Consider the following 24,878-nt stretch of genomic DNA (forward strand, 5'->3'; position numbering starts at 1 on the left):
ACTCTGTTAACTTTGGCTTCCATGTGCTTTGCATAGAGGAAATTGAGCCACTTATGGCTTCTATGTCCTCAGAGTATTCATCTCAATTCTTAGCAAGGTGTGTACTGCATCTATTTTTGCTTGCATCCCCTGTTTGAAATCCTGCATCTTTTTTTTTTTTTTTTTGGGTTCCGGTCGTGGGGCCTGAACTCTGTGCCTGAGCGCTGTCCCTGAGCCCTTCAGCTCAAGGCTAGCACTCTACCACTTGAGCCACAGCGCCACCTCCGGCTTTTTTCTTTTTGCTTATGTGGTGCTGAGGAATCGAACCCAGGGCCTCAGGCATGCAAGGCAAGCGCTCTACCACTGAGCTACCTTCCCAGCCTAATCCTGCATCTTTTTTGATACTTCGTTTCTATGTTCTTTAAATTTCTGATCTATTTCTCACTTTAATTTTTGAGTCATTGCCTCCAGCATCTCTTGTTTTCCTTTCCTGCTTTTCTTCCACTGGGCCTCTCCCCTGGCTGGCTGCTGGCTTTTAGGGGTAGCTTGCTATCCTGGGCATTTCCTGTAATTTTTCTCTGTGATTTTTCTTATGGGGAATTAAGGGATTCTTGGGGACTAATCAGAAACTCTGACTGTTTCGGTTAACAAGTGGCAGTCTTTGCTTGGTTCTGGGTTGGTTCCTGGATCAATTGATGAAGCTTCTTCTTGGCCTTGGGCTGGCTGAGACAGTCTGTACCTGGTCTCTGTTCTGTTGGGGGAGAGGCTGACCAGCAGATGGTAGTCTGACCCACATAGGGCTCTCAACTGTCTGCTGGAGATCACAGGCAGTTCCTGCCTTTAGCCAAGGACTGAGCAGCCTAGACTACTCATGCTTTCTCCTATGGGTGCTTTTGGTGAGACTGGGGGTTCTGGATATACTCTCCCATTTGCTGGTTTCTGCTATGAGTTCCTTCCTGACTATAATCAGGTGCTGGCAGCCTGAGCTGACCCATCCCCAGCCTGGGATATAGAAGTCAGGCTCTGGTGGGATTTGGGCTTCTAGTTCTCCTGCCCTGGACACACATGTCTTTTGCCATTCTGGGCACAATTCCCAGGGGGTGTGGTTCCCTGCTGTACCTCTCTGCAGAAACTTGTGCTCTGCTTCTGATTTTAACCAGGATGGGTGTGTTGTACAGCTCAGGCACCGGATCCCCAGTACTGGCTGGCTTCCAGTCTCTTGCCTGGGGCATGCCAATTGGGCCTGTGTTGCTGGGTATGATCCCAGGGTACTCAGCTGGGGTATGCAGTTTGGATTTTTCCCCTTGCTTGCTGCTGTGTCCTGTGGGCCTGTTCCTGGCTTGGTCATTCAAGCTCCCTCCCAGGGATGATATTGATCAATCCTGGAGGACTAAATATGCTCCACAGGCTGGTGGGACACTTTAACAGTTCCCAGTTTTAGTGGGACCTGTAGTTCAGGTGGTGGCAGGGCTGGTTTCCCTTGGGGGGATGCTGGCCCCTGTGGCGCACTCACCCTGGAGCTAGTTGGGAACTCTCCAGTGGTGCTGTTGCAGATTGCTATTTCTGTGTGATGTAGGTGGCTAGTTGCCACTGTGCTCTGTGTTTGGTTGAGATGCTGTGGACTAGGCTGTGTGGTGGCCATTCTGGGTCTGTGCTTCTTACCTTCTCTGCCTCTGTTGATGCTGTCCTTGTCAGTGCTGCAAGCGTTTTTTGAGCTGGCTGCTGGCTGAGGGGTGGAGGAGGGGGCTTCAGTCCTGTTCTGAGCTCTGAAGTTTCTGTCTCTGTTTGCACTCTGTGTGGGCACCAGCACCTTGGGAGTCTTCTGCACTGGTTTTCTGTGTACGACCCCTGAAGTTCTGGGGTTCCCCCTTTAGCTTTGAGGCCCAGTGGTTTTGGCGGGATGGGGCTTCAGCGCTCTGGTTAAAGGTGGGGGAAGGATCTTTGTGCAGGTTCCAAGCTCTGAGATTTCTGTTTGAAATTAGCAGGTCCAGCCCAGGCACCTTGGGTGTGTTTTGTGCTGGTGATCTGCAGACGACCCCCTGTGGCTTTGTGGTCTCTGGCAGCCCCCTGCCGTGCTGGGCTGGCCACGGTTTGGTGGTTTGGTGCATTGCTGTGCAGCAAGCAAGGGTTGGTGGAAGGGTCTTTGTGCTTTTCTCTTTTCTTCCCGCCCGCCCTCCCGCCCCGCCCTCCCTCCCTCCATCCCTCCCTCCTTCCCTTCCTTCTTTCTCGCTTTCTTTCTTTCTCTTTCTTTCTTTCTTTCTTTCTTTCTTTCTTTCTTTCTTTCTTTCTTTCTTTCTTTCTTTCTTTCTTTCTTTCTTTCTTTCCTTTCTTTCTTCTTTATTTCTTTCTTTCTTTCCTTCCTCCTTCCTCCCTCTCTCCCTCCCTCACTCCCTTCGGCCTTCCTTCCTTCCTTCCTTCCTTCCTTTCTTTCTTTTTTCTTTCTTTTCCTTCTTTCTTTCTCTGGGTGTTCATCTTTTTTCAAATTCATTGGAATTTGAAATCTCTGCTTGGATGGAGCGAGCTGTGGTTTTTCCCTACTGTTCTGTCGTCATCTTGGCCCCCCTCTGAAAGGCTTAACCCTTTTAAGTACTCAGAAGACTTTTACCTTGCTAGGTTGTGATTTCTCTCTTTTAATTGACCTGTTTCTGAGTCTGACTGTGTAGCAAGGGAGAATTGTCCACACAATGTCTTCTTGGAATAGTTGCCAGAAAACATTTTACATGATATGTCTAAAGAGAGTTACAATACATTCAGTGCTATGTATGTTGTATCCCAGACCCTGAATGAGATCCTTTGGACAATAAGAGCGGGGCAGTACCTTCCCCTACACATGTAATGCTTCTTTGGTTGGATGGCATATACCACAAGCAAATTTTTTTTTTAATATTCATATTTTCCTGAGGTGAAGTCACAAATAAAACCTTGTTTTGAGAAACATAAGCCATTCTCAGTATTTTCTGAAATCATACTATTTTTGCCTTTATGAGTTCTTGTTACTCTTACTTTGTACATAGGCATTTCTTTCCTAACACATCTTAGAAGTTTGTAGGTTTAAGGCTGGGAAGGTGACTCAGTGGTAGAGCACTTGCCTTGCATGCATGAGGCCCTGGGTTTGATTCCTCAGCACCACATAAGCAGAAAAAAAGCCGGAAGTAGTGCTAGGGCTCAAGTGGTAGTGTGCAAGCCTTGAGCTGAAGAGCTGAGGGACAGCGCCCAGGCCCAGAATTCAGGCCCCACTACCGGACTCTCCCCCCCAAAAAAAGAAGTTTGTAGCTTTAAACACTTTTTCACCTTTTGCATATTAAGTGCCCTGTGAGCAAAATGGTCTTAGGCATTATGGTTCCTTTGGACAGGATTCACACATCAGTTCCTCAGTCCTGACCAAGAAACTACCACTTCATCTGTTTCTGTATATGGAGAGTCTCGACCTGTATTTTGTGGAATACTTTTTAATATTGGGTTGAGCATTTTGAAGAATTCAGCATCTACAACAAGTGAGATAGAGCTCTAGAAAAACTTATAAATGGCTCTTTGGACCCAGCTCACAATGTCAGTGTTTTGCTCTGTGTCACCCAAATGGTACCAGGGATGTCAAACTTTACATACAGTGATGCAATGAAGATGGAGACACTACATCTTTTTCTGGGGTAGCAGGTAAAATCCTTTTTCCATTTTTCATTGTATGCAGAACTGCTAAAGGTTTCTTATTAGTGTATGTGGACAGTTTGTAAACTATAGTTCTGCTTAATACACTGTTAACTCTTAAAAACACCAAATGGATAAATGCTTCACCTTCAGAGCTTCCTTTCTAGAATCCCAGAAACAATTGCTGGGGACAGGGAGACTTCTAGTCTATGAGCTAGGAAGACTGCAAAGGCTGCATGCTTGTACACATAGGGGCATTACATGTGCTGATTAAATGCTCACACTCACAGAGCTACCCCCTTCCTGACTAAACTTACAGTTATCTTCTCCTGTACACTGTGGTCAGATAACCCAGGGTGCTCTAAGTTGTGAATGATCCTTGTTTTTCTAGCCTCCAGAAAATAGAGAGCTAAAATTTAAGATAAAACAATACAATGCAGATAGGAAAAACAGCAGAGCATCCTGTATAGCCAGTAACTTCCTGATAAAAATTTGAAATCACTCAGTATATAAGAGCAAGAATCATCAAATGGGATTATATCAAACTAAAAGCGTTTGGCATAACAAATAGTCACTAATCTGAATAGATGGCTTGTACAATTTTCCAACTAAACAGCTTTCAAGTGATTAATAGCCAGAGTATACAGGAAGCTCAAAACACTACACTCCTAAAGAATTCACAAACCAATCAACAATCTGGTAATTAAACTAAAAGAAACTTCTCAAAACCAGAAGTATAAAGGGCTAATAAAAATACAGAGATGCTCAATATTCCTGGCTTACCAGAAATGCAAAAATAAAAGACACTTAATTTTATTTTACTTCAGTGACAAGGTCTGTCATAGAGAATAGAAATAACAAATGCTGTTAAGGATGTAGGAAAGTAGACACTTAAACACTAATCATGAGAATGTAATTTCAGGCACCCACTAAGGAAATCAGTGTGTAGGTTCCTCCAAAAAGTATAGATTTATGATATGGACTAGTGCCACCTCCTTGTGTGACTCATTCCCATACATATGCATATCCCATACATATGCATACATATGCATATATAAATAAATCCTAGGTCCAGCTAATATATGCTATTAAAAAGTTTAAAAATAAGTGATAAAAATCATATATAATGTAATGAATACAAAAGTACAAAAAACTGCAATCTTATGAGAAAGGGGCATTTCTTTTCCTCCTGCATTTTAAAAGTACAAATGTGATACATATTTTCTGATACCCAGTGCATGAATATGAGCAAATGTACCATAATGTACATCCAACACCACATCCTTGTATAGAGTATGTTCACTGCCCTGAGGCATCTCAGACCTGAAGAGCCACTGATGTCTCTGTATGGAATTTGGGTTTAACATATGTGGAAAAATAAAAATCATACAGTTGGTTTTGATATTGATTTTGGTTTGTCATTGAGAAGAATTTCCTCTATTATCATCTGTCCTCAGAAAGCTGCAACATGAAAATACCTAGGTTAGCTTTTTAGTAATAATTATCTGTTTGAGAGTGACAGTTCAGAATGCAAAAGTGGAACTCAATTTCGACATTTACTTTGAGTAATTGACATGTAATTGCTGGTTTCTGCAGAATCTTTGCTCTCTCAGGCAGTAGTAAATGGGTGCATTTCTGTAGGGTTCTGCACATGGAATTCCCATTGCAACCTGGCTGGATCAACCACCAATGTTCGGTGGCTGTTGTGACATGATGTGTGTGAATCGACTCTCTGGGTGTGATGCTCTCATAACTTTGGTTAACATCTCACAGACACAGACTCTTCAGGACATTGCACCATGCACAGCACATGACATCTCTGAGACAATCCAGTTGCATCATCCCAAATGGCTTTCATGAAAATGGTTTCCTGACAGAGATGTTGGATAAAAAATATCCACGATAACTCCATCTCTGGGGCCTCACTCTCTGTGGTCTTGGATGAAATCATAGCACCTAGGCCTAAGAAGGCAAATCCACAAACATGTTTTCCAGCTCATGTTTTTCTCCTGGATGAAGGACACAGATGTAGAGCCTCAGGATATGGTTTCTGGGGACTCACAAGAGGCTTTGATGAAAGATGAGCTATGGTATAGATCTCTGGCAATAAAAAGACACATATGCACACATATGTCTGAATAAAGGTATCTGACACTGTGTGTCTCACTTCCTGCCTGCTTGGCAGAGGCTTCAGGGACGTACCTTATGACTTTCACACTCCTTCTTCTCCAGCTTCCCTTCCTTGTGAGGTCCTTGGCTGGAACTAGCTGCTTTTCTGCAATGAAGCACTGAGCGCACATGGATGGAGATGTGATGATCGCTGGGTTTTTCCCTCTCCACACTTTGGGAATTCATCTTAGTAACAGTGAAGGTTCTAGGCAAGAAGAGAACATACTGTAAGTAACTCATCATTTTATTCCCATTGGGTGTTATATTCTGAGGATGTGCCAATGGATGAGGGAACAATCAATGATCTCTGTCTTCACTACACTGACTTTCCATCCCTATTGCAGCAGGAACAGCTGCGTATTTTCTCTTGTATCTATTGTTGAGTGTTTTCCTGCCTGGTAGTAAGAATGGACTCTATTTCCTTCCATGCAGGTTCACCTTTCAAGGTTGGTAAATTCTTAACTTTACTGTAGCATCCTTGGTATCTCCTGCATGCCAACGGTCACTGCAGAAGATGAAATGATGTTCTTACAAATAACCTGAAATACTGCCATGTGTTCTGTGTAAAAGTCTGCAGCCACATTTCCTTGCCCACTAGGCTAGTAGTATGAGAACTTTCTTTTAGTGAAAGCTCCGTTTTGAAGACATTGATGAACATTCTTTTTTTTTTTTTTTTAAATTTGGGTCAGTTGTGAGGGTTGAACTCTGTGTTTGGATGCTGTCCTTGCACTCTTCAGCTCAAGGTGACCACTCTAAAGGCTTGAGCCACAGTGCCATTTCTGGTGTCTTAGCATTTTATTGGAGATAAGAGTCTCATGGACTTTCCTGCCAGGGCTGGCTTTGAACCTCGGTCCTCAGATCTCAGCCTCATGAGTAGCGCCCTGCTTGATGAACATTCTTATTGTAGCTAATGGCTCATGCCTGTGATCCTAACTACTCACAGATCTGATATCTGAGGATGGAGGGTTGAAGGCAGCCCAGGCAGGAAAATCTGTAAGACTTTTATCTCCAATGATTACATTTCCTATTGAGCATTGTTACCTCCTCTGTCTTTCCCCTGCCATCCCTTCCCTCCTCACCTCCCCAACTCCACTCCACCTCCTCCCTGGTGAAGTTGTAAGGTTCATTTTCAACATAGTTTCCTGTACAACTCCGTGTTAAAATGGGTCAACCTGTATTTTTTTCCCTCTGAATTCATTTGTTTACTATTTTTGCCAGTACCTGGGTTTGAACTCAGGGCTTGAACATTGTCCCTTAGCTTTTTCACTCAAAGCTAGCACTCTACTACTTGAGCCACAATTCTTTCCAACATTCTGGTGGTTAATAGGCGAGCAGAGTCTCATGGGTTTGTCTGCCTAGGCACAGATACAAAGTGAAGTCTGGTCTGGGTTAGTAAATTTTTGGGGGGAGGGAGTTAGTGATTGGGGTGCTTTGCACTTTTGATTGACTTTTTCTCTCAAGGCTGATGCTCTACCACCTCATGGAGGCACGCTTCCAGTTCTAGCTTTATGTTGGTTAATTAGAGAGAAAGTTTATCATGAAGTTTTCTGATGCTGTTGCCTTGACTCAGGATCCTTGGGTGTCAGCCTCCTGTTCAGCTAGCATTATAGGTATGGGCCATCAGTATAGGTAGTTTCAATTCCTTGAAGAATCTCCAATCTTTTTTAGATGCCATCACCAAAACTGCAATTTTTGTCTGGGTTGATGATTACATCGTGTAGCTTTGATTTGTATTGTCTTCATTACTCAAATATTTGGACATTTTTCTGTATTGCTTTTGCATTTGTACGTTTTAATTTTTAAACTGTCTACTCATGAGTTTGTTCCTTGCTTGGATTTTTTTCCATCCTATTTTTGGGCATTTACCCAAAGGATCACAAACAAGGTCATACCAAATCTACCAGCACAACTATGTTTATTGCAGTATTATTTATTATATGTAAGATATAGAACCAACCCTGATGCCCCTCAGTAGATGAATGGATCAAGAAAATGTTACACACACACACACACACACACACACACACACACACACACACACACACACACACACACACAATGGAATTCTATGCCTCGGTCAGAAACAATGATGTTGCCTCTTTTGTTAAGAAATGGAAAGAGTTGGAAAAATCGTATTAATTGAAGTAAGCCAGGCCCAAAGAAACATAGGTCCCATGGTTTCCCTTGTTTGCAGTGACTAGTGCATGTCTAGGACATGTACAGAGTAGGTCAAAGGCTATGTATATATGACCACATGAGATAATGTTAACCAAAATATACCCCAAGCCAGGGACACAAGAGTTTTTTCTGTTTCTTTTTTTCTTGCTTGTGTTTTTAATGTACTTAAAAGACACTGCGTGATTTCTTTTGTTCTTATTATATGTTCTTCCTCCATGGTATAACCCCTGTTTTCACTGGATTTGATGCTGGTATTTCAATTTTACACTATTAATCAATCCTTTGTGAGATGAATAGCTAGCAAGATTTTCAACCATTCATTTGACTGTCTCCCATTTCTTTCACTGTGTTGAAGGTTTTCAGTTTGGTGCAACCCCAGCTACTTTGCATTTCCAGTGCTGGGGGTAGAATGTAGGGCCTTGTGAATGAGACAACAGATTTATCACTTTCATGTCCAGAACTTAATTCTTGCTATTATTTTATGTGGTATTTGAGTTCTATTTAAGTATACCCACTTTGCCAATTCCACCCCTTACCAAGGGTGTCATGGTTAATTAATGTATTTTTGGCAACATCTCCAAGATTCCAATACCTAGAGTTGTTTGCCAATACTTCTTGGTTGTATATTTCTTTGATCTATGTGTCTGCTTTTATGGGTATTTTCCCCCCTCATTATGGCACTGCAGTAGAAGATCAAAACAGGTATAGGGATACGTCAGTATTGTTCTTGTGTCTTAAGATAGCTCTGCCTAATTGATAAGTTTCTTTTCCCCAAAATTTAGTCTTGCTTATTCTATTTCTGTGAAGGAAATGATAGGAATTTTGATGGAGACTTCACTGAATCTGTAGGTGGTTTTGGCATAATAAGGCTATTTCCACCATATTGATTCTGGCATCCAGAATAATGGGAGGTATGTGTTGGTATGTGTAATTTTGTTGCTTGCCCATTTGATTGGTTATGGTTTTGATTTCAGTCTGATCACCCTGTTGTTTTTGGAGACCCTCTTCTTAGCTTTATTGATTATTGCTATTGTGTTTTATGCTCTAATTCTTTTTCTTCTATTTGATTTTTTCACTAATTCTACTGATTTTGGGTTTGTTTGTGTAGTTCCTTGAGGTGCATTGTACATTGTTTAGTATAGTATCTGTATCCCTAATTTAAGCAAAGGTGATTACAGTTTCAATTTATTCCTCCTTTTTTATATTTATAGATTCTGATATTGTCTTCATTGTTATTTGTTCCTATGTTATGTTTGTTGAAATTTACCTTGAAAAAACAATTTATCTAATTATGTATTAATCATTTAATTAAACTGAATACTTTTAAGTTAATTTAATTATTTGTTTATGGTTGAAAAATAATTCATTTAATTGTCAGGATACCTGCATGGTAATTTCTAGCCTTACCACAGTGTAATCTCCACATGTGTTCAATATTTTTTACTATTTAAAAAATGTGGCTACACTTTGGAAAGCAATATGGAGGTTCCTCGACAGACTCCACATAGAGATCCCCTACGACCCAGCAATTCCACTTTTGGGCATTTACCCAAATGATCACAAACAAGACCATACTAAAGCTATCAGCACAACTACGTTTATCACAGCATTATTTACCATGGCTAAGATGTGGATTCAACCCAGATGCCCCTCAGTAGATGAATGGATCAAGAAAATTTGGTATATGTATGCTATGGAATTCTATGCCTCCATAAGAATGAATGACATTGCCCCATTTGGTTGGAAATGGAAAGGCTTGGAAAAAATTATATGAAGTGAAGTAAGCGAGGCCCAAAGAAACATAGGTCCCATGGTTTCCCTTATTTGCAATAACTAGTATATGTCTAGGACAAGCAGAAAAGGTCAAAAGCTCCACACACATGACCAGATAGGTTGATGTTAAGTAAAATGAACCCCAACGTAGGGATACAAGTGTTTTTTTTTCTTTCTTGCTATTGTTTCTAAAGTATTTATAATGTACCATGTGAATTTTTTGTTTCTTTTTATGATCTTTCCCCACACTATAACCCCCAATTTTACTGTATTTGATGTCAGTGCCCTGCTTCTTGTATATACATTTCTCTAATTTGGGGAGGGGAGGGTGAAAAACAAAATGCTTAAATGGGAATAAAGGTTGACCCAATGTAAAAATGAGATGTACAACATACTATATTGAAAACAAACTTTACAAATTTGGCTGAGGGGGGTGGTGGGTAAGTTGTGAAGGTGGGAGGGAAGGGATGGTAGGGGAAAAACAAAGGAGGAGGTAACAATGCTTGATAGGCAATGTACTCATTAGCTTTCTCATGTAATTGTTAAGTCCTTTACACAGTAGTTTTACCAAAAAAAAAAAAAAACATACAAAAAAAGGTAATAAAATAAAGTGATTTAAACCACACAAAAATGTGGCTAGCTGGGTGCCGGTGGTTCACACCTTAATCCTAGCTATTCAGGAGGATGAGATCTGAGGATCTTGGTTCAAAGCCAGCCTGGGCAGAAAAGTCCATGAGATTCTTACCTCCAATAATCCACTAAGAAAACTGGAAGTGGTGTTGTGGCTCAAGAAGTAGAGCTCTTGCCTTGAGCTGCAGAACTGAGGGACAGTGCCCAGGCCCAGAATTAAAGCCCCCACATCTGAGCAAAAAAAATCTGGCTAATTTTGTCTTAGACCATGATCTCTCCTGGAGAAAACTCAGTATGTTGATGAGAGATGGTTTATTCAGATCTTTGTTGAAATGGTCTGAGAGGTATAACTTAGGTGAGTATGTGTGAGACCTTAGGTTCCATCCACAGCACTCCAAAAAAAAAGAAAGTATGAAAACTCATATATTGTTTTGTAGAATGGGAACTTCTATGTACAACTACTTAAAGATAATAAAATAAAAAGTCCAGTTTCATGCCTATTGTATCATTGATAAATGTTAAAGCTCTAAAATTGTAATGAAAATAAAGATTATTATCCTCTTTATTTCTCACTGTGTGTAATGCTTAGAGACTGTATCATTTACCATATCTCAGTGTTGTTTTTTTCACCACTTAGTTTATTTACTTGTAGATTTATAGGTACATTCTAGGTGTCACAATGAGGGAAACCATGGAACTTACATTTTTCTGGGCCTGGCTCACATTCCTTTCTTAAGTCACCCAGGGCTATTGATCATAAATTGAGTTTCTTGGAATTAATCTATTGATTGGCCTTGAGTTTTTATTTCAACCTTTCTAACCCTTTTTTATTGGTAGGATTCCCTGCATTTCCATTCCCATTCATTGTTGATAGATCACTTCTGATTCCTGCCATTATGTAACTTCTTTAGGTTTATTGAAGCTTCTTCCACACTTTCTCTCCTTTATTGAGTTCATTGGTAGTGACTTTTGATTTCTGGATTATAAGATTTCATTTATCTGTTACAGATTTTGTGCTACTTAGGAAGCTCAAAGAGGATTACAGCAGGATATTTTAGAATGATGGCAACTATCCCAGCTGATGAGGATGAAAGAAAAAGAGAAAATATACAAGAAGTAGAGGGAGATGATCAAATACATAAGTGGATATATAGTAATGTTTTAATGAAATCTTTCATTTAAATTTTAATAAAACTTTTTCATTTACTACTTTGAGGTAAAATATTAAACACATACAAATGATAATTTCAACTGCATTGTAGTCCTCCCATCATTTATAAGAATGGATATCCAATTTTACATTGTTCTATAGTAAATAGTAGGTACACCAATAGTTTTTCCAACTTCATAAGAATTATATGTATGATTTCTCTGGCATATTTACTATGTTAGAATATTTTCAGCTTACCTGTATAGTCACTTTTACCACTAATCTTGATAAAAGTTAAAAATTTTATTGTATTTAGTTTTTGCACCATTTTTTGAAGAGACAATTTTCTTTCAATATTTTAGCTCCTTTATCAAATATTAAATGGCTATAGATCTGTGGGTTTAATTCTGGGTCTTCTAGTCTGTTCCATTGGTCGTCTGACCTGTTTTGTGCTGCCACTAAGCTGTTTTCATTACCATGGTTCTATAATTGAGTTTGAAGTTTGGCATTGTTATTCCTTCTACAATGTTCCACTTGCTAAGGCTTGCTCTTGCTATTCAGGGCCTTTTGTCATTTGAATTTTAGGGTTGCTTTTTCCATCTCTTTAAACAAATTTGTTGGAATTTAGTGGATATTGTATTGAATTTGTAATTTGCTTTGGGCAGTATTTTCATTTTCACAAGATTAAATCTTCCAATTCAGGAAGTCAGATTATCTTTCCATCCTCTTACCACTTCTTCAATTTTGTTTTTGAAAATTTTAAACTTTGCACTATAGAGGTCTTTCACCTCTTTGGTTAACTCCTATGTATTTTGTATTTTTTAATGCTATTTCAGATGGAGTTTCTTTTCTGATTTCAGCCTTGATCTTCTTGATAAAGGCTTAAAAAAGGTATTGATTTTTGTGGGTTGATTTTATATCTGGCTATTTTGACAAAGTTTTGGATCAACTCCTTAGGCTGCAGAAGGAGATTTCGGGGTCCTTTAACTATAGGATCATGTCATCTGTAAAAAAGGATAGTTTTACTCCTTCCTTCCGTATTTGGATTCCCTGCATGGTTTTCTCTTGCCTATTTCACTTGCTAGGAATTCCAGTACTATGTTGAAGAAAAAAGAGAGTATATCCTTCTCTTATTCCTGATTTTAGGGAAATGTCTTTAGTTTTTCATCATTAAGCATAACACTGACTGTAGATTTCTCATACACACTCTTTCTTATACTGAGGAATGGTACATTGATCCTAGCTTCTCCAGAACTGTCATCATAATGAAGTGTTGAATCTTCTCAAAGACTTCTGCATCTAATGAGATAATCATGTAGCTGTTGTCCTTGCTTCTGTTGATCTGTTGTAACAGGTTAATTTACTTACATCTGCTTATGTAGCTTTGCATCCCTGAGATAAATCCCGTTCAGTCATCCTGTATTATCTGCTCTATCATTTTCTGAATTTTGTTGAGGAGTGTTGCAACCATGTTCATTTAGAGATAGGTTTAAAGTTCTCTTTACTTGATGTGTGCCTATGGCTTCATAGAACGAGTTTGGCAGTGTTCCTTCCCTTGCTATTTCCTTGAAGAGTTTGAGGAGTATTGGTGATAACTCTCCTTCAAAAGTCTTACACAATTTTGTTGTGAAGCCATCAGGTCTTGGGCTTTTCCTGAAAGGTCAGTTATTGCCAATTCAATCTCATTGCTGGTGCTGGGTCTGTTTATTCAGTTTATGTCTTCCTGATTCAGTTTGGGCATATATATAAAGAATATATCTATTTCTTCCTGATTATTATATATTTTTTGCCATAGAGGCTTATAATGTATTCCCTTAGAATATTCTGAATTCTACAGGTAGACCCATCGCAACAATGAGATGTACAGGACATTATGTTGAAAAAAGTGGGAGATGGGAAGGGATGGTAAGGGGAAACAATGTAGGATAAAAAATGTACTCATAATCTTGCTCATGTAATTATAATCCCTCTGTATGGTATTTTCACAATAAAAAAGAATATTCTGAATTTTGCTTGTATCTGTGGTGATTTTCCCTGTAATCTCTAATGCTATTTATTTGGGTGGCTTCTCTTTTTGATTTAATTAATTTGGATAGGGTCCTTTCAATGTTGTTAATTTTTTCAAATAATCAACTTTTGTATTTGCAGATTCTCTGCATTTTTTTGAAGACTACAATTTTTAAAATTCTGCTCTAATTATTTTCTTTTGTCTGCTGGTTTTGGGTTTATCTTGCTCTGGTTTGTCTAGAAGCTTGAGTTGACTCATTTAGGTATTCATTTCAGATTATTCTAATTTATTGATGCAAGCATGTATAGATATAAATTTTCCTCTGAGTACTGTCTTGGTGTTTCCCAAAAGATTTGATGTTTTGAGTCTTCATTTACTTTGAATCCTGAAAATCATTAAATTTCACCTCATCTCTTTGATGACCTACTGGTTCTCAGCAATAAATTATTCTGTTTCCATGAGTTTATGTATTTTCTGTGATGGTTTCTGTGGTTGAGCTCTACTTTTATTATGCTATGATCTGGCAAGTACAAGGTCTACATTTTTTTTTGTATATATATATATATACATATATATATATATATATATATCGGTGGTGGGACCATCAAAGTCATAACTTTTGAAATATTCATTCTAAATTTCTATGTTCATTATGCAGGCTTATTTTCAAGAACTATCAGCTTGTGTTGGCCTTGGCTTTTGCTACTGAGGATATCAACAAAAGCTCTGAACTTTTACATAACTTGACTCTGGGATTTGATATCTATGATGTTTACTTCGAAGCTTGGGCAGTATTTAAAAATTCGTTCATTTGGATCTTTGGGAAATATAAGATTCCAAACTACTTCTGTAGAAGAGACAGCAAGTCTATAGCAGTACTAACAGGACCATTAGGAATAACATCTGCCTGCATTGGGACATTGCTGGAACTCTACAGATTTCCACAGGTGAAGGTGAACTTAGTGGGGGAATATAAAAATGTCTCATTTAGTGCTATTCCAGGTGTTAGGAGAGAATGATAAGAGCCTGGTGTTATGAACCTATAAGATTTTGTGGTATCAAAGAGTAAGTATGCAAAGATAGGAAGATATGTACATTCCCACTGTTTGGAAAATGAGATGGAAGAATCACAGAAACAAATGGATTATTTATTGTTTCAAGTCTTATCAATAATTTAAAAAGTCAGAAAGTGCAAAATGACTTTGAAATGTGCAGATATACTGAGCAGGGTACTGGTAACTCACACTTGTAATCCCAGCTATTCTGCAATCTTTTATCTCCAATTAACCAGCAAAACCAGTAAATAAATGTGTGGCTCAAGTGGTAGAGCACCAACATTGAGGGCAAAAGCCAAGAAAGTGCATGAGGCTTGAGTTCCTGCCTTCTACTGACATGCATGTGCACACACACAGACACAAACACGTGCACGTGGATGAGGTATTATGTTGAATGAAATGTCAGATATAGAATGCTAAAGGGGAAATGTATTCCATCATATGCAAAAGCTAGAACTAAAATATTAACATGTCATATGAAATAAATATGAAACACGAATGTAGCCATTTATGTATATATTATAAATTGGAGTAAAGTATGGCATATATGGGGGTTGAGTTCCATGGAGTAACCCTTTCTGATCTACTGAATATAAAAATATGAACACTAGAAAGCTGAAGCATATCTTCTCTGAGGGGGTTAGTTGTTACAGGAAAAAGTTAATAGAACAGGGAATGATTGGGTGAAGGAAAACATAATATTAAATGTACATATGTGAAAATACAATTAGGAAAATCTGAAAATTGGTTGGGCTGATAGACATGGGAATAGTTAATGGAAATGATGACAAAGAATAAGAGACATACAAATAAATATTTTCTACAAATATTGTTTTTTTTCCTAAAAAACTAAAACAAAAATGTACCTTTCATCTACTTCAACTGGTTCTTAACATACTTAAAGATTAAGATTGTGATGGATTGCTATCTTCTCATTCACGGTGCATCCAATTTTCTTTCCCTTTAGCTTACCTTTGGGCCTTTTGATCATGCCCTGAGTGACCATAACAAGTTTCCTACTCTCTATCAGATGTCCCCAAAGGACACATCAATGGCCACAGCCATGGTCTCCTTACTGCTTCACTTCAGCTGGAACTGGGTGGGACTGTTGACTTCACAAGATGAGAATGGTGCATGGATTCTTGCTGAATTGAAAGAAGAGATGGCCAAAAACAGAGTTTGTGTAGCCTATGAGCTAATGATCTCACTCCAAGACACCTCATATATATTCAAACTCATGGCAGTTCATAATGAGATAAATCTATCTTCAGCAAGTGTCCTCATCATATATGGTGATAAAGATTCACTGATAGCTTTAATGATATTTATCGAGCAAATTTTTTTTTTAATTTAATTTTATTTTATTTGAGAACATACTGTACGGAGGGGTTACAATTACATGGGCAGGATAATGCATACATTTCTTACCAAGCATTGCAGCCTCCTCCTTTGTTTACCCTTCACCTCCCTTCCCAGCCTCCCCCCTCCCTCCCACCCAATCAAACCCCCCCTCCCCCCCCCCCCCCCCCGACATTGTAAAGCTGGTTTTGACATGACATTTTGTACTTCTCATTGTTGCAACAGGTCCACCTGAATCCTTAAACGACTTGTTTGTCCCCATCTCCTCCACATGTTATACTGACATCAAATATAGTGAAAGCGGGGGTTACACTGTGGGGGAGGGACATACAAAGCAACAAAGAAATAATATTATAAATGCGTTAGAAACACATGCATGAAAGAAACAAAAACATTAAAATACATACTTGAGGGTTCGTTTTCCTAACATCACATTATTTGACTTTCCGCTTGACTCATACCTACACTAGATATTGCAAATAAGGGAAACCATGGGACCTATGTTTCTTTGGGCCTGGCTTACTTCACTTAATATAATTTTTTCCAAGCCTTTCCATTTCCTAACAAATGGGGAAATGTCATTCATTCTGATGGAGGCATAGAATTCCATTGTGTATATATACCACATCTTCTTGATCCATTCATCTACTGAGGGGCATCTGGGTTGGTTCCATGTCTTAGCTATGGTAAATAATGCTGCAATAAACATAGTTGTGCTGGTAGCTTTAGTGTGGCCTTGTTTGTGATCATTTGGGTAAATGCCCAAAAGTGGGATTGCTGGGTCATTGGGGAGCTCTATGTGGAGTCTTTGAGGAACCTCCATACTGCTTTCCAAAGTGGTTGAACAAGTTTACATTCCCACCAACAATGAAGTAAGGTTCCTTTCTGTCCACATCCCCTCCAGCATCTGTTGTTGTTAGAGTTCTTGATTTTTGCTGTTCTAACTGGAGTGAGGTGATATCTCAATGTTGTTTTGATTTGCATTTCTTTTATGGCTAGGGATGTTGAACATTTCTTCATGTGTCTATTGGCCATCCTTCTTTCTTCTTCAGAGAAGCTTCTCTTTAAGTCTTTCGCCCACTTACTTATTGGGCAGTTGTTTCTTTGAGGATTTGTTGTTGGGTGGTTTAATTTTTTGAGTTCCAAGTATATTTTAGATATGAGACCCTTGTCCATTGTATGGCTAGTAAAGATCTTCTCCCAGTCCGTGGGCTTTCTATTGATCTTGCTAGCTATGTCATTTGCCCTGCAGAAGCTCTGCAACCTTATACAATCCCATTTGTCCAACCTTTCTTTGATTTGTTGTGTTTCCGGGTCTTTATTCAGAAAATTTCGGCCTGAGCCAAGGAGACCCAGGGTTTCTCCTATTCCATCCTGTAATGTTTTCAGAGTGTCTGCTTTGAGTTCAAGGTCTTTGATCCATTTGGAGTTGCTTCTGGTGCAGGGTGATATATAAAGATCTAGCTTTAGTTTTCTACATGTAGTTAACCAGTTTTGCCAGCACCATTTACTGAAGAGGCTGTCTGTCTTCCATTCTATTGTTTTAGCTCCCTTATCGAAGATTAGATGGCTATAGGTCTGTAGGTTCATTTCTGGGTTTTCAATTCTATTCCATTGGTCCTGAGGTCTGTTCTTACGCCAATACCAAGCTGTTTTGATTACTATGGCTTTATAGTAGAGTTTGAAATTTGGTACTGATATTCCTCCAGCAGTGTTCTTTCCGTTGAGGAGCGTTTTTGCTATTCGGGGTCTTTTATTGTTCCATATGAATTTTTGGATTGCCTCTTCTATTTCCTTGAAGAATGAGGGTGGAATTTTGATAGGTATTGCGTTGAATTTGTAGATAGCCTTGGGAAGTATTGCCATTTTCACGATGTTAATCTTTCCAATCCAGGAGCATGGGAGGTTTTGCCATTTTTTAAGTTCTGTGTTGATTTCCTTTTTCAAGCTTTTAAAGTTTTCATCATAGAGGTCCTTCACTTCTTTAGTTAAGTTAATTCCTAGGTATTTTATTTTTTGTGGGGCTATTACAAATGGAGTTGCTTTCCTAATTTCAGCCACACTTTTCTCATTGTTGGCATACAGAAAAGCCATTGATTTTGGGGGGTTAATTTTATAACCTGCTACTTTGCCAAAGTTTTGAATCAGCTTGAGTAATTTGGGAGTGGAGTCTATGGGATTCTTTAAATACAAGATCATGTCATCTGCAAAGAGGGAGAGTTTTATTTCTTCTTTCCCTATTTGGATCCCCTTTATGTCTGCATCTTGTCTTATTGCTGTAGCTAGGCATTCTAATACTAGATTGAAGAGAAGTGGAGAGAGTGGGCATCCTTGTCTTGTTCCTGAGTTAAGAGGAAATGGCTTTAGTTTTTCACCATTGAGTATAATGCTGGCTGTAGGTTTGTCATATACAGCCTTTATTGTATTGAGGAATGTTCCATGGATTCCTAATTTTTTCAAAACCTTCATCATAAAGGGGTGTTGGATCTTGTCGAATGCTTTTTCTGCGTCTATTGAGATAACCATGTGGTTCTTATTCTTGCTCCTGTTGATGTGATGAATAATATTAATTGATTTGCGTATATTGAACCAGCTTTGCATCCCTGAAATGAATCCTGTTTGATCGTGGTGTATGATTTTTTGGATGAATTGTTGAAGTCGGTTGGCCAAAATTTTGTTGAGAAGTTTTGCATCAATGTTCATCAAAGAAATGGGTCTATAGTTCTCTTTCTTTGATGAGTCCCTGCCTGGTTTTGGGATGAGGGTTATGATGGCTTCATAGAATGTGTTCGGTAGTGAGCTTTCTCTTTCAATTTCATTGAAGAGTTGGAGGAGAATTGGTGTGAGCTCTGCTTTGAAGGCCTTGTAAAATTCCGCTGTAAAACCATCTGGTCCTGGACTTTTCTTAGCTGGGAGGTCTCTTATTGCTGTTTCTATTTCAATGCTTGACGAGCAAATTTTTATACGTGGCAAAGTTTGTATTGTGAACTCTCAGTGGGATTTCACCATGAAGAGGAGATATTTCATGCTAGGCTCATTGCATGTACCTCTTATTTTTACACACCATCATGTGGAAGTATCTGGATTCACAGATTTTGTCAAGGCAGTTAAGCCTTCCAAATACCCAGAAGACATTTTTCTTGCGAGGCTGTGGTTTCTGTCTTTTAATTGCTCAGATTCTGAGTCTGACTGTGTAACATGGGACAATTGTCCTCATGATGCCTCTTTGGATTTGTTACCTGGGCATATTTTTGAAATGACTATGTCTGGAGACAGTTATAATATATACAATGCTGTGTATGCTGTGGCCCAGGCTCTGCATGAGATGTTTCTTCATCAAAGAGAAGTTCAAACAATGGGAAATAGAAAACAAAGAGTGCCTTCCCCAGAACAGGTAATTTCTTCTATGGAGGAGTACACATTATGAGTAAAAGCACTTTCTAGAGGGGATCCTTACTGTCTGAAATTAAATATTTCTGTATGCATGCTTGTTTCTGTACTTGTATATATATGATTTGTGTTTATATACACAAATGTACATATATGTTTGTATTCATATGTCATACTAATTTGGTTGTTGAAATTAATTACTATTTCGGTATTTAAAGCAATTTTCTCAACTGTTTAGCTTTTCTTTTCTATTATCAGAAATTAATATGAGCACAAAATTGAACAAATATAGAGTCACATTTAAAAATTAAACATTTCAGTTGCTTCTCAAAACCCTGTGTGATTCTTTATGTGTCAATGTAATTGAGGTAATCTAGACATGCATGGATATGCTGGTGAGAAAACAACAGGCCAGTAACAAGATAAAACATATTCCACATTTCCGTAAATTAGTTGTGGCCAGCGCAGGAACGTGAACACACTACCTGGGCTATGTCCCCGAGTCTCTATGTACTCAAGGCTAGTGCTCAAATACTTGAACACAGCATTTCTTCTGGCTTTTTCTGAATTGTTTATTGGAGAAATGGTTCTCACTAACTTTTCTGCACAGACTGGCTTCCAAGCCTGATCCTCTTATCTGAGCCATCAGCATAGCTCAATTTACAATCATCAGTCAACAGGAACTTTCTCATGAATTCCTTTAGCAACTAATAACTCGTCATGTTAATACCTAGTGCTTTGAAAACTGCAAATTGAGCTTCTCCCTATACTTTCCTTCAGTCAAAGCAAAGGATGACCTTATGAACAGAATTATCCGTATTTTTCATCAGTAACCAAGTTTTATTCTATTTTTGGTATTAAACATTTAGCAACCTGAAATTATAGACATTCATAAAATAATGGATGTGGCAAGATGGAGTAAAATGATTTCTCTGGAAAAAAGTCTTTCTACTCTTTTTCTGAGTGACCAGTAAAGATTATTTTTCAGAGTGATTATTTTATTCCTCCACAGATTTTTCTTCTGAGATAATGCATTCGGTGTCTCTACTCTTTTTCAATTCAGAATCAGAGATTAAAGGCAATCAGGAGTGTTTCTTACTTCAGGTTTTCTATCTTAACTCTGGGATTTACTTCACTACAAGATGATGTCTCTTTTAGCTGCACACTTTTCTGAAGAACATCCAGTTTTATAATCCTACTAGAGACCAATTGATTTGGGATGAGAAAAGAAAACTGGAGCCAGAGTATGACATTCTGAACATCTGGAATTTTCCAGAGGGCCTTGCACTTGAGGTGAAAGTAGGAAAGTTTTCTCCATATGCTCCACATGGCAACCAAATGTCTTTATCTGAAGATATGGTAGAGTGGGCCATTGGAACTACAGAGGTGAGTTGGATCTAATCCTAATAATTTTAAGGACACACGTATCATTAAGATTCACCCTTTAAATTTATACCTGTCTGAGTGACAGCAAATTTCTCCTATAATCCTAGCAGCTAATAGAGCTAAGATTGGAATATCATAGCTTAGAGTCAGCTCACACAGGAATCTCTGTGAGATTCTTATCTCCAATTAACCACCCCAAATCTGGAAGTAGAGCTGTGACTCAGGCAGTAGAATGCTATCTTGCTTTTTTTTTTCTTGAATGTCAATTTTTTAAATTGTTAAAATACCATACAGAGGAGTTACAATTACATGGATAAGATAATAATTACATTTCTTATCAAGAATTTTTTCCTACTCCTTTGTTTCCCCTTCCCATCCCTTCCCATCTCTCCCCCTTATCCCCAATATTCCCCATCCCCCGGCCAAAGTTGTTAAGTTTGTTTTTCGACATAACGTCTTGTACATCTTCTTGTTGCAATGGGTCCACCTGTATCCTTATTTAAATGATTTGTTATTTTCCTTTCCCTCCACAAATTATACCAATATCAAATACAGTGAGAGCAGGGGTTATATCGAGGGAGAGGGACATATAAAGCAACAAAGAAATCATCTTATAAATATGTTAGAAATGATCGCATAAAAGAAAAAATACTTGAGTCCTTATCGAGGTACACTTCACCTAACATCAACTTATCTGACCTTTTCTTCTTGTCTCAGACATATACTAGTTATTGCAAATAAGGGAAACTATGGGGCCTATGTTTCTTTGGGCCTGGTAGAATGCTATCTTTGAGGGAAAATAGCTAAAGTCCAGTTTTCAGGCCTTGAGTTCAAGCCCCAGAATCAGAACCAAAAGAGTTAAATGTGTTTCTACATGTTGATTTTGACTATTGTCATAGGATGTACATTTCATTTATGTAAGTAGGTATGTAACACTGTGATAAAGTACCTGAGAGGTAATTCTTATGGTTGAAAGCTCTTTTATGCTGCCTTCTGCGAAGGTTTATTTAATGGTTAAATGATTTGCTATTTACTCACCTTTGGTTAAGATGAATCATTGAAGGCATATGTGATGAAAATCTCATGTCATGGCCACTGGGAAACAAAGAGAAAGATAAGATGACCCTGGGGTTCACATAACCCTATAAAGTGGTTTACTCCTTGCTCTTCCCCATGTCACATATTAGTATGATACAAAATATAATGGCATGAATTCAAGGAAAATGCATAGGGCTATACAATTAAATTACTTTCTCACAACAACCTTCAGTCTTTTAAAGATTTCATACCTTTCAGTAATTCAACAGGCTAGATCAAGGTTGTAGCACATAGCCTTTGGAAATCATAGAATATGGAATATAAAACAGAATTCAATTAATTGACTGCAATTGCCTGCATAAATCATTATCCTCAAAATCACATTCCTTAAAACAATGGATTTTTGCAGTGTTCTGTATGAATCTGAACAGTCAATGGCACACCTCTGCCTTTCCTTAGAGTCCTCATTCTGTCTGCAGTGAGAGTTGTGGTCCTGGATTCAGAAAATCTCCTCAGGAGGAAAAACCTGCCTGTTGCTTTGATTGTACACCTTGTTCAGAAAATGAGATTGCTAATGGGACAGGTGAGTCTGTGACTTATGAAGAAATTCTTTGTATCTCCCTAGTTTTCCTCAATCCAAACAAGTCAATTCAAAAATTGTGTATTAGGATTACAGAGCTCATGCTCCTCTCCCTGTTAATAACTCAATTCTGATAAGTTGTGGTATTACTAATTGTAATATAATAGATCATGGCTTTGAATTATATATTTAGTTATAGTTTCAAGGCTATTGCAGGGAAAGTTATCTCCAGGAATCCTTCTTATAACTAATCATTAGGACAAGTCTCAACTCTAACAGGAAATTAAACCTAAGTCTTATTAAGGAGAGTGTTCATTTAAAAGTTATATTTTATGCATACAGGAATCATGGATCTCACATATGTTTATTTCTCAGTGCCCAAGAACTCTTCTTGGCATAGGACAAGGGCCCAGTAAGCTAGATTCAGTGTAAGAAGTGAGGATGACTATACAATGTCCAAGAAAGATCAATCTGTTCCTGCAACTTCAAAGATGAGCAGGCAAGTCAAATTTAGTGAGATGAAATCAAGGATAATGTATCTCAGGGTAAAATTAATGTTTTACAGAAACATGTGGAAACACGCTATTTAATTATAATTTAAATATAATTGAAGAACTCTTAATAAGAATGGGAAATAGTTTAGAAAAATTTAATAAGATACTATCGTAGCCCAACTGTTACATTATCAATACATGTGATAGTCATTGAGTGAAAATAATCTTAAATAAAAAAGACTGATGGAAGCATAAACACCACTCCATTTGTAAGGAAATGGAAAGACTTGGAAAAAATCATATTAAGTAAGCCAGATCCAAAGAAATATAGGCTCATGGTTTCCCTTATTTGCAATAATTAGTATATTTCTAGGATAATCTTAGCAGAATGAACAGAATAGCTCAATAGTTATGCTCAAGGGGATGCTAAGTTAAATGTTCTCCAAGATACAGGCAGAAGAGTTCTTCCTTTGTTGCTGTTTTTTTAAAATGTACAATGTGATTTCATGCATGTTTTGTATATTTCACCCCTGTTGGTATATCCCCTGTTTTAGTAACCTAGAAATGTTTATCTGAATTAGGGAAGAGAAGGGAAAAACAGAATGATGAGACAAAAGACAAAGTGGGAACCAATACAACAGTGAAATACACAAGACAGTATGTTGGAAATGATCTGTACAACTTGTGGAGGAACTCTTCAAGGAAGGAAAAGTAGGAGAAAAATGAGGGAAGGGGTAAAATGTTTGATGAGAAAAGTACTTATTACCTTATTTATGTAACTGTAACCCCTCTGTACATTACCTTGACAATAACAAAAGTATGAATAAAGGAGATAAAAACAGGAGGCGGTTATGGCCTAGGAAAAAATACAAAAAAGCTTTTATGATACTAAATGCTGACATCTCAGGATTTCATCTAAGTGAAAAATTTCCTAAAATCTTTGAACAAAATGAGATTCATAGAAAGAATTAATGGCAATGGACATGTCTCACCAGATATGGAGCAATGTGTGAAGTGTCCAGATCATCAGTATGCCAACACAGAGCGGACTCATTGCTTCTTGATAGCTGCAAGTTTCCTGGCATTTGAAGATCCCTTGGGCATAGCTCTGGCTTGTATGGCTCTTTGCTTCTCCATGCTAACTGCTGCTGTTCTTGGGGTGTTTGTGAAACAACAAGACACTGCCATTGTCAAGGCCAATAACCGGGCTCTCAGCTACATCTTGCTCATCTCCCTCATCTTCTGTTTCCTCTGTTCCTTGCTGTTTCTTGGCCGTCCCAATGCAGTCACATGCATCCTGCAGCAGATCACATTTGGAATTGTGTTCAGTGTGGCTGTTTCTACAGTGTTGGCCAAAACAGTGACTGTGGTTCTGGCCTTCAAGGCCACTTCCCCAGGGAGAAGGATGAGGTGGCTCCTGGTATCAGGGGCTCCTAACTTCATCATCCCCATCTGCACCCTCATCCAGGTGACCCTCTGTGGACTCTGGCTGGGAACCTCTCCTCCCTTTGTGGACACAGATGCACACTCTGAACATGGCCATTTCATCATCCTGTGCAACAAGGGCTCCCTCACTGCTTTCTACTGTATCCTGGGATATCTCAGTTCCCTGGCCCTGGCCAGCTTCACTATGGCTTTTCTGGCCAGGAACTTACCTGATGCCTTCAATGAAGCCAAGTTCCTGACCTTCAGCATGCTGGTGTTCTGCAGTGTGTGGCTCACCTTCTTGCCTGTCTATCACAGTGCGAAGGGGAAGGTCATGGTTGCCCTGGAGGTCTTTTCTATCTTGGCCTCCAGTGCTGGCCTACTGGGATGCATTTTTGCTCCAAAGTGTTACACCATCTTGTTAGTGCCGAATAGAATTCTCTGCATGGCTTCAGGGTGAAAGACAGTAGGAGAAATAAGCATTCTTAAGATTAAGCACATAGGTTTGATTATTATACACAAGGTCTGATCTAAATCTACAGTAATTATGCCTTTTGTCATAGGTTATATTATAGAATTTATACTTGAAAGACTAAGGATCTAGTGTGTATTATCCTAG

The 24,878-nt window shown here is 38.6% G+C and overlaps 1 protein-coding gene across 1 annotated transcript in view; it reads left to right on the top strand.

The window, feature by feature from the left end:
* Positions 1 to 24,878, top strand: part of LOC122119928 (vomeronasal type-2 receptor 116-like) — a gene marked incomplete at its 3' end in the record, with an annotated part of 50,280 nt that overhangs the window by 17,610 nt on the left and 7,792 nt on the right. The window contains exons 9-14 of the mRNA XM_042693979.1: positions 14,191 to 14,479; positions 15,555 to 15,915; positions 18,895 to 19,340; positions 20,495 to 20,722; positions 22,220 to 22,343; positions 23,830 to 24,690. Of these exons, the coding sequence (XP_042549913.1) occupies positions 14,191 to 14,479; positions 15,555 to 15,915; positions 18,895 to 19,340; positions 20,495 to 20,722; positions 22,220 to 22,343; positions 23,830 to 24,690 (2,309 nt within the window). The remainder of the gene's footprint in view (positions 1 to 14,190; positions 14,480 to 15,554; positions 15,916 to 18,894; positions 19,341 to 20,494; positions 20,723 to 22,219; positions 22,344 to 23,829; positions 24,691 to 24,878) is intronic.

The sequence above is a fragment of the Dipodomys spectabilis genome, unplaced genomic scaffold (genome assembly GCF_019054845.1).
Source record: "Dipodomys spectabilis isolate Male_0828 unplaced genomic scaffold, ASM1905484v1 ptg000173l, whole genome shotgun sequence".
NCBI lineage: Eukaryota > Metazoa > Chordata > Mammalia > Rodentia > Heteromyidae > Dipodomys > Dipodomys spectabilis.